The sequence below is a fragment of the Oncorhynchus tshawytscha genome, linkage group LG22, assembly GCF_018296145.1.
Source record: "Oncorhynchus tshawytscha isolate Ot180627B linkage group LG22, Otsh_v2.0, whole genome shotgun sequence".
NCBI classification, from domain to species: domain Eukaryota; kingdom Metazoa; phylum Chordata; class Actinopteri; order Salmoniformes; family Salmonidae; genus Oncorhynchus; species Oncorhynchus tshawytscha.
In genome coordinates, this window is record NC_056450.1 from 26,697,221 (window position 1) to 26,707,675 (window position 10,455).

At 41.9% G+C, this 10,455-nt stretch overlaps 1 protein-coding gene across 1 annotated transcript; it reads left to right on the forward strand.

Annotated features, from left to right (window-relative positions):
* Positions 1 to 632: 632 nt before the first annotated feature.
* LOC112221460 (peroxisome proliferator-activated receptor gamma-like) lies at positions 633 to 10,176 on the forward strand. The gene is made up of 5 exons (XM_024383602.2): positions 633 to 815; positions 1,133 to 1,271; positions 5,959 to 6,155; positions 6,680 to 7,157; positions 9,779 to 10,176. The coding sequence occupies exons 1-5, from the start codon at positions 642 to 644 to the stop codon at positions 10,024 to 10,026; spliced, it is 1,236 nt and encodes a 411-aa protein (XP_024239370.2). The 5' UTR covers positions 633 to 641; the 3' UTR covers positions 10,027 to 10,176.
* Positions 10,177 to 10,455: the final 279 nt, after the last annotated feature.

Below are 10,455 nucleotides of genomic sequence, written 5' to 3' on the forward strand. Positions count from 1 at the left end.
TAAACCATTCATTTAACCACAGCCCAGACATAAACCATTCATTGAACCACAGCCTAGACATAAACCACTCATTCAACCACAGCCCAGACATAAACCATTCATTGAACCACAGCTCAGACATAAACCACTCATTCAACCACAGCCCACACAGAAACCACTCATTTAACCACAGCCCACACAGAAACCACTCATTCAACTACCCATACAACTACACATACAGCGAGTACCAATGTAAGTCTACTGTAAGGGACTTTTACTAAATCTGGCATTTACTAAAGTGTAATAACACAGTCTTTTCTCTTGCCTGTGATGCTATGTATACAGATGTAGGATCTTAATTTGATCACCCTGTTGCAAGAGAACTTTCCAGCAATGCAGGAAATGTAAAACATGCAGTGTATTTAAGGTTTAAAAAGGCTTCTGAAGTTTGAAAGTTTGACATTTCAGACTTGATTCCCCTACGAAAAATGTATCAACCCCTACAAAAATGTTAATTAATTATAATCCACATAATAATTCACATTTCCTGTTGCTGCAGGATTATTTTCCAGCTGTAGCAAACTGGCTCAAATGAAGATCCTACATCTGTATCTCATTGTGTTCTCATCTGTCTTTGTTTAGGTTTGTTAAAAGAGGAGTCCATGTCCCCTCTTTGGTCTAGCAACTGTAGCGTTGTCAGCCTGTCCAGACCCACTCTTCACTCCAAGTCCCCCACTTACACAGACCCCAGCACTCTGCTCTACATTGACTGCAGAGTGTGTGGGGACACGGCCTCAGGCTTCCACTATGGAGTCCATGCCTGTGAGGGCTGCAAGGTAAGACTGAGACCTACCAAATGAGGTTCTGGTGGCTTGACAGTATGTATGGCTATTGTGTTTGCTTGGAGCTATACAAATGCATTGTTACACATTTGAGCATAAAAACAAAACAAACGTCTTGCTATTTAACCTCCAGGGGGTCATGTATTAGTAAGGATTTAACCCTGACACATAAACACTCACCGTAAACCTTGTATTCATATCAAGCCCACTGTTTCCATTGATCACATTTTTTTTTTTTTTTCTGTAAAATAATTATAGTCTGTTGCTGCTTTATGATTCTACAATCTACATGTTCTCTGCCTTTCTCTTAGGGGTTCTTCCGAAGAACCATGAGGTTAAAACTGGTGTATGACCACTGTGATCTGCATTGTCGGATTCACAAAAAGAGCCGGAATAAATGCCAGTACTGTCGCTTTCAGAAATGTCTGCTTGTGGGCATGTCACACGATGGTAAGCCACTACATTGTGGTGAAAAGTATATTTGCTTACCAATATTTTTAAGAGTCATGATTTGTCATATACAGTGCATTCGGAAAGTATTCAGATCCCTTGACTTTTTCCACATTTTGTTACATTACAGACTTATTCTAAAATGGATTCAATTATTTTTTCCCCTCATCTACACACAATACCCCTTAATGACAATACCCCTTAATGACAAAGTGAAAACAGGTTTATAGAAATGTAAGCACATTTATTACAAATAATAAACTGAAATACCTTATTTAAATAAGTATTCAGACCCTTTTCTATGATGCTCGAAATTAAGCTCAACTGCATCCTGTTTCCATTGATCATCCTTGAGATGTTCTACAACTTGATTGGAGTCCGCCTGTGGTAAATTCAATTGACTGGACATGATTTGGAAAGGCACACACCTGTCTATATAAGGTCCCACAGTTGACAGTGCATGTCAGAGAAATAACCAAACCATGAGGATGAAGGAATTGTCTGTAGAGCTCTGAGACAGGATTGTGTTGAGGCTCAGATCTGAGGAAGGATATCAAAAACATTCTGCAGCATCGAAGGTCCCCAAGAACACAGTGGCCTCCGTCATTCTTAAATTGAAGAAGTTTGGAATCACCAAGACTCTTTCTAGAGCTGTCCGTCCAGCATAACTGAGAACTCGGGGGAGAAGGTCCTTGGTCAGGAAGGTGAACAAGAACCTGATGGTCACACTGACAGAGCTCCAGAGTTCCTCTGTGGAGACGGGAAAGCCTTCCAGAAGGACAACCATTTCTAAAGCACTCCACCAATCAGGCCTTTATGGTAGAGTGGCCTGACGGAATTCACTCCTCAGTAAAAGGCACATGATAGCCCGCTTGGAGTTTGTCAAAAGGCACCTAAATGACTCTCAGACCATGAGAAACAAGATTATCTGGTCTGATGAAACCAAGATTGAACTCTTTGGCCTGAATGCCAAGTGTCAAATCTGGAGGAAACATGGCACCATCCCTACAGTGAATCATGATGGTGGCAGCATCATGCTGTGGGGATGTTTTCAGTGGCAGGGACTGGGAGACTAGTCAGGATCAGGGGAAAGATGAATGGAGCAAAGTACAGAGAGATCCTTGATGAAAACCTGCTCCAGAGCACTCAGGTCCTCAGACTGGGGCGAATGTTCACCTTATAACAGGCCAATGACCAGAAGCACACAGCCAAGACAATGCAGGACTGCTTTCGGGACAAGTCTCTGAATTTCCTTGAGTGGCCCTGCCAAAGCCTAGACTTGAATCTGATCCAAAATCTCTGGAGAGACCTGAAAATATATGTGCAGCAGTGCTTCCCATCCAATCTGACAAGAGCTTGAGAGGATTTGCAGAGAAGAATGGGAGAAACTCCCCAAATACAGGTGTGTCAAGCTTGTAGAATTATACCCTAGAAGACTCAAGGCTGTAATCGCTGCCAAAGGTGCTTCAACAAAGTACTGAGTGAAGGGTCTGAATACTAATGTACACCACCGATCAAAAGTTTGGGGTCACTTAGAAATTTCCTTGTTTTCCATAAAAACACACATGAAATAAGTTGCAAAATGAATTGGAAATATAGTCAAGATGTTGACAAGGTTATAAATAAAGATTTTTAATTGAAATAATAATAGTTTCCTTCAAACTTAGCTTTTTTCAAATAATTTGCATCAATTACATCCTTGCAGGCCTTTGGCATTCTAGATGTCAATTTGTTGTGGTAATCTGAAGAGATTTCACCCTATGCTTCCTGAAGCATCTCCCACAAGTTGGATTGGCTTGTTGGACACTTCTTATGTACCACATGGTCAAGCTGCTCCCACAACAGCTCAATAGGGTTGAGATCCGGTGACTGTGCTGGCCACTCCATTATAGACAGATACCAGCTGACTGCTTCTTCCCTAAATAGTTATTGCATAGTTTTAGCTGTGCTTTGGGTCATTGTCCTGTTGTAGTAGAACCCTGGCTCCAATTAAGTGCCATCCACAGAGTATGGCATGGTGTTTTGCGAATTGGAGTGATAGCTTTCCTTCTTCAAAATCCCTTTTACCCTGTAGAAATCTCCCACTTTACCACCACCAAAGCACTCCCAGACCAGCACATTGCCTCCACCATGCTTGAAAGATGGCGTCAAGCACTCCTCCAGCATCTTTTCATTTTGTCTGCGTCTTACGAATTTTCTTCTTTGTGATCCGAACACCTCAAACTTAGATTAGTCTGTCCATAACACGTTCTTCCAATCTTCCTCTGTCCAGTGTCTGTGTTATTTTGCCCATCTTAATCTTTTATTTTTATTGGCCAGGTCTGAGATATGGATTTTTCTTTGCAACTCTGCCTAGAAGGCCAGCATCCCGGGGTTGCATCTTCACTGTTGATGTTGAGACTGGTGTTTTGCGGGTACTATTTAATGAAGCTGCCAGTTGAGGACTTGTGAGACGTCTGTTTCTCAAACTAGACACTCTAATATACTTGTCTTCTTGCTCAGTTGTGCACCAGGGCCTCCCACTCCTCTTTCTATTCTAGTTAGAGACAGTTTGCGCTGTTCTGTGAAGGGAGTAGTACACAGCGTTGTACGAGATCTTCAGTTTCTTGGCAATTTCTCGCATGGAATAGCCTTCATTTCTCAGAACAAGAATAGACTGATGAGTTTCAGAAGAAAGTTATTTGTTTCTGGCCATGTTGAGCCTATAATCGAACCCACAAATGCTGACACTCCAGATACTCAACTAGTCTAAAGAAGGCCAGTTTTATTGCTTCTTTAATCAGAACAAAAGTTTTCAGCTGTGCTAACATAATTGCAAAAGGGTTTTCTAATGATTAATTAGCCTTTTAAAATGATCAACTTGGATTAGCTAACACAAGGTGCCATTGGAACAGAGGAGTGATGGTTGCTGAGAATGGGCCTCTGTAGGCCTATGTAGATATTCCATAAAAATCTGCTGTTTCCAACAACATTAACAATGTCTACACAGTATTTTTGATCAATTTGATGTTATTAGAATAGACAAAAAAATGTGCTTTTATTTCAAAAACAAGGACATTTCTAAGTGACCCCAAACTTTTGAATGGAAGTGTAAATGTGATATTTCAGTTTTCTTTTTTTATTAATTTGCAATAACATGGACTCTTAACAACATTATGAAACATTGTTGCTCCTAGGCAACGCCCCACTCCCTGCAGCACCAGCACACATTGAAATAGAATGAAAAGAATGGGTTTGGAACCTCTAATCATGGCAATTTGACTGGTAAACTCATGGGTACACTCGCAATGGCTGCATGGTATTGGGATTTATACAATGGGTGGGTCTAATCCTGAATGCTGATTGGTTAGTTAAAACTGCATTCCAGCTGATCTCTATTCCACAAGTTGCCACTGGCTAAATCTATGATGTTAAAATGCCTATTTACTCTGTTCCATCTGACTGTGTAATCCACTGTCTCATCAGCCCAGCCAAGCAACATATAAACTTGAAAACGCATCTAGACATTATCTCACATTTCTTTTAGACTAACATTTTGTTTTCAACAGCGGAGATTTGTATAAACCTTGCTGTCTGTCTCTCCGACATTTGCAAAATTGAAACAATATTAAAATTAGATCTCCAGCTGCCCCATAGTAATGAACGTGTCGGGAGTCGGGACGAAATGGACAAACAGGCAGCGTTTCTCAGCCAGTCGAAATCATGAATAAGCTGGCATCATTTTTATGGAGATATACAAAAAATATTTTTAAAATGTTGAAAAAATTTCACATGAAACATAGCTAATTTGAGGTCTTTCCAGCTTCAGTTTGAAGTGATCATGTTACTGTAGCTGTGTTGTTGGCTAGCTCCTTTGAACAACACTGTCCTGACGAGTGAGCACATTTTCTATGCCAGGCGAAGTCGTGCCTCTTTAGCTCATTGTTATGGATGTATCCAAATAAATGTCACTAGAAGACAGCTTAAACAAATGTATCATTTTGACTTTGTCTCAGACCTAACAACAATATATCCTCCAAACATCGACTTCTCTGACATTATCACTTAAGCAATCATTTCCATGGTAATGTAGAATGTTCATTCAAATGATTGCTTAAGTGATGTTAACTGATGTGGCTCATACAATAGAATGTATTTTTTCTAATCTAAGCTGAGTTGAATCAACAAATCACAGCACATATTGATGGGTACACTTTCTGCTTTTACTTCCTGCTTTTCTCCTATGGGTGGGTGCACTCGCAATGGCCGTCAGTCCACCCATTATGCCATTATTGACTTGAAGGGGGACACCCGTTTTATTCATTATATTTCTATGGCAGCACAGTCAGGAGCGGAGTAGAGAAGAAAATGTGCGTCTTTATTTTTTTGTTGCTATTGAACGGTTATAAAGGTGACCCGGTCATTTGGCTGACCAATGACCGTCATCCAAAATTACATGACTGTCACAGGCTTAATCAAGGATGTTAAACATATTCAATGTGAACTGTTTCAACAGCAGGTGTCTGTCTGAAACCGGGCCTTAAGTCTTTGGAAAGGTTTCTACACAGCAGGATGAAGTATAGTCCTTCCTCCAACGTCTTTGTCATTGTCTTGTTTGGGCAGCCAGTGACGTGTAGCATTATTCAATACAGAAAGAGTCTGACTGGCACCCAGGCTAGAATATAATGATTTTGATGTCCCCGCGCAGCCATCCGCTTCGGCCAGATGCCCCAGGAGGAGAGAGAGAAGCTGCTGGCTGAGTTTATGGATGTGTCCCCCAGGAGCCCAGAGTCAGCGGACTTGAGAGCCTTGTCCAGACAGCTGTGTCTGTCCTATCACAGACACTTTCCCCTGACCAAGAGCAGGGCCAGAGCCATCCTGTCTGGGAAGACCCACGGAAACTCAGTAAGGGCCCAATTGTTACTTGAGATACTGTACAACTACATGCACATAATCTTTAAAGTTTAGCATAAATGTTGCATTGATGTCAATGGAACATTTGTAATATGAGTCAGAACAGAGCCATTGAGAGCCACTTCACACCTCTTTCTCTCTCACACACACCAGACATTTGGTTCTGTATATTTGAATATCACAGTTTTTGGAAAATGCACTCTGTCCTGATTAACTGGTAGCACAGTGTACAGTAGGAAGCAGTAATATTGGGTCATCTCAGCTTGTCTAAGAGGAAATAACTAATAGACAGTTATTTATACTTTAGAGAAGCAGATATATTTTCACTAACCAAAAAGTCAGGATTTTAATCATCTTTTATTTCCTAGTTAGATTAAACCGTTGTGCACCCAGCAAGGGTGGCAAATACTGAATCACTACAAATTGCCAAGAGAATGAATGGCAAAGGATGGCAATGCTTCATAATACATTATGAATACATTACGTTTTTAAGGGATGTCTCTCTTTCCTTCTAGCCATTTGTCATCCATGACATGAAGTCCCTGACAGCGGGTCAGGACTTTATAAACAGTAGACAGTTCCCTTTCCTGGAGCACCAGAGGTCTGTCCTGCCCCCTCAAGAGCCTGCCGGGGAGCTGGAGCTCTTCTTTTTCCGGCAGGTTCAGTTCCGCACCGCCGAAGCTGTACGAGAAATCATAGAGTTTGCCAAGAGTATCCCTGGGTTGACAGAGCTGGACATAAATGACCAGGTGACCCTGCTGAAGTACGGGGTCATCGAGGTCATGTTGATCATGCTGGCGCCGCTGATGAACAAGGACGGCACACTGTTCGCCTACGGACAGATCTTCATGACCCGGGAGTTCCTCAAGAGTCTGAGGAAGCCCTTCTGTGAGATGATGGAGCCAAAGTTTGAGTTTGCGGTAAAATTAAACGTGCTGGAGCTGGACGATAGTGATACAGCGCTCTTCCTCGCTGTCATCATCCTCAGTGGAGGTGGTGTTTTTCCATTTTCCATTTATGCATTTACAGTTGAAGTCAGAAGTTTACATACACATAAGTTAGAGTCATTAAAACTTGTTTTTCAACCGCTCCACAAATGTATTGTTATCAACTACAGTTTTGGCAAGTCGGTTAGGACATCTACTTTGTGCATGACACAAGTCATTTTTCCAACAATTGTTTACAGACAGATTATTTCACTTACAATTCACTGTATCACAATTCCAGTGGGTCAGAAGTTTACAAACACTAAGTTGTGCCTTCAAACAGCTTGGAAAATTCCCGAAAATTATGTCATGGCTTTAGAAGCTTCTAAATAGGCTAATTGACATCATTTGAGTCAATTGGAGATGTACCTGTGGATGTATTTCAAGGCCTACCTTCAAACTCACTGCCTCTTTGCTTGGCATCATGGGGAAATCAAAAGATATCAGCCAAGACCTCAGGAAAAAAATTGTAGACCTCCACAAGTCTGGTTCATCCTTGGGAGCAATTTCCAAACGCCTAAAGGTACCACGTTCATCTGTACAAACATTAGTATGCAAGTATAAACACCATGGGACCACGCAGCCATCATACCTCTCAGGAAGGAGACACATTCTCCTAGAGATGAACGTACTTTCGTGCGAAAAGTGCAAATCAATCCCAGAACAACAGCAAAGGACCTTGTGAAGATGCTGGAGGAAACAGGTACAAAAGTATCTATAGCCAAGGTAAATCAAGTCCTATATCGACATAACCTGAAAGGCTGCTCAGCAAGGAAGAAGCCACTGCTCCAAAACCGCCATAAAAAAGCCAGACCAGAGTTTGCAACTGCACATGGGGACAAAGATAGTACTTTTTAGAGAAATGTCCTCTGGTCTGATGAAACAAAAATAGAACTGTTTGGCCATAATTACATCGTTATGTTTGGTGGAAAAGGGGGAGCCTTGCAAGCCGAGGAACACCATCCCAACCGTAAAGCACGGGGGTGGCAGCATCACGTTGTGGGGGTGCTTTTCTGCAGGAGGGACTGGTGCAGTTCACAAAATAGATGGCATGATGATGATGGAAAATCATGTGGATATATTGAAGCAACATCTCAAGACATCAGTCAGGAAGTTAAAGCTTGGTCGCAAATGGGTCTTCCAAATGGACAATGACCCCAAGCATACTTCCAAAGTTGTGGCACAATGGCTTAAGGACAACAAAGTCAAGGTATTGGAGTGGCCATCACAAAGCCCTGACTAAATCCTATAGAAAATCTATGGGCGGAACTGAAAAGTGTGTGCAATCAAGGAGACCTACAGACCTGACTCAGTTACACCAGCTCTGTCAGGAGGAATGGGCCAAATTTCACCCAACTTATTGTGGGAAGCTTGTGGAAGGCTACCCGAAACGTTTGACCCAAGTTAAACCATTTAATGGCAATGCTACCAAATACTAATTGAGTGTATGTAAACTTCTGACCCACTGGGAATGTGATGAAAGAAATAAAAGCTGAAATAAATCATTCTCTTTACTATTCTGACATTTCATATTCTTAAAATAAAGTGGTGATACTAACTGACCTAAGACAGGTAATTTTTACTCAGATTTAAATGTCAGGAATTGTGAAAAATTGAGTTTAAATGTATTTGGCTAAGGTGTATGTAAACTTCCGACTTCAACTGTATGTTAGATAGATGCGGTAAAGAGGTCAATGGAACTCATCCCAAACGCGGGGGGGAAAGATGCCTTGGGGAAAATGTCCAGATACTTCTCATTGCCCCCTAGCAAAATTAGCCTACCTTAAGGCGATTGTTTATACAGTATGTGTATTTCACACTATGTTGAGGTAAACATCAAAGTATATTGCTTGTATGCATGTCAACCCCAATACATGTTCATGTCATCGTCACCAATCAACTGCATTGCAGTTCAAAATTACTTTGGCTACCACCACCGATTTTTGTATGCTAGCTATTCTACCAGTTTATACAAACTGGATTTAGCATTTAGCAGTCACTTTTTCTAAATGTTATGCAGCAAAAACAGCCACATATATCAAAAACAGACTTTAGAAAACACGTTGTGGGCCTGTTACAATACATCAATCATGACAGATTTGACGAAAATCCACTTTGTTTGATCAGATTTGTTGATTGTGCACCAATATGGCATCCTTCTTCTATTTTTTTTATTTTTTTTTATTTTACCTTTATTTAACCAGGCAAGTCAGAACAAGTAACAAGTAAGAACAAATTCTTATTTTCAATGACGGCCTAGGAACAGTGGGTTAACTGCCTGTTCAGGGGCAGAACGACAGATTTGTACCTTGTCAGCTCGGGGGTTTGAACTCGCAACCTTCCGGTTACTAGTCCAACACTCTAACCACTAGGCTACCCTATCCCCAACGGTCTGCCTTCCATTGACCTCAACTGCAGGATTAGGTGTTTTATTGCTCTGAGATGGCTTGATTGGGCTTGAGACCAGATATAAAACAATGGTGACCTATTTTATGCTGTATCATTTCAATTGACCTTGGACTTTGCTCATCAGGACATTGCAACTTCAGATCATTTGATGTATACTGTATGTTGCACTTTCCACTCGCTGGTGACCTCTAACCTTGACCTTGTTGTGCTCTACTCTAGACCGTCCAGGCCTGGTGAATGTGAAGCCCATCGAGGACCTCCAGGAGGCAGTACTGCAGGCCTTGGAGCTGCAGTTGAAGACCATCCACCCAGACTGCCCCCAGCTGTTTGCCAGGCTGCTGCAGAAGATGACCGACCTGCAGCCGCTGGTGGCTGACCACATCCGGCTCATCCACCTGCTCAAGAAGCAGGAGCGGGAGACTTGTCTGCACCCCCTACTACAGGAAATCATGAGGGACCTGTACTAGAGTAGTGGGAGACTCAGTTATGAAGAAAAGAATACTACACAGCAGTGGAGGCTGCTGAGGGGAGGACTGCTCTTAATAATTGCGCAAATGGAATTAAACACATGGAAACTGCATTTAACCCAACCCTCTAAATCAGAGAGGTGCGGAGGGCTGCATTAATCAACATCCACGTCATCTGTGCTGATGGAACAGTGGGTTAACTGCCTTGCTCAGGGGCAGAGCGACAGATTTGACCTTGTCTGCTCTGGGATTCAATCCAGCAACCTTTTGCTCCTACCCACCAGGCTACCTGCTGCCCATATTGGTGGTACCACCAACATCCTGTGTTATACAGTAGAGTTTTATCCAACTATTGTGTTTATTATAACAATATGCAGAACCTCATAGGTCTTTATCTAGCCAGATCTGTTGGTGCTTTGGTCAACTCTT

What these genes read in the sequence shown, in the direction of transcription:
- LOC112221460 (XM_024383602.2), top strand. Translation starts at nt 642, where the DNA reads ATGTCCCCTCTTTGGTCTAGCAACTGTAGCGTTGTCAGCCTGTCCAGA. An exon ending in ATGCCTGTGAGGGCTGCAAG is followed by an intron (nt 816 to 1,132) that starts GTAAGACTGAGA and finishes CCTTTCTCTTAG; the next exon opens with GGGTTCTTCCGAAGAACCAT. An exon ending in GGAAGACCCACGGAAACTCA is followed by an intron (nt 6,156 to 6,679) that starts GTAAGGGCCCAA and finishes CTTTCCTTCTAG; the next exon opens with CCATTTGTCATCCATGACAT.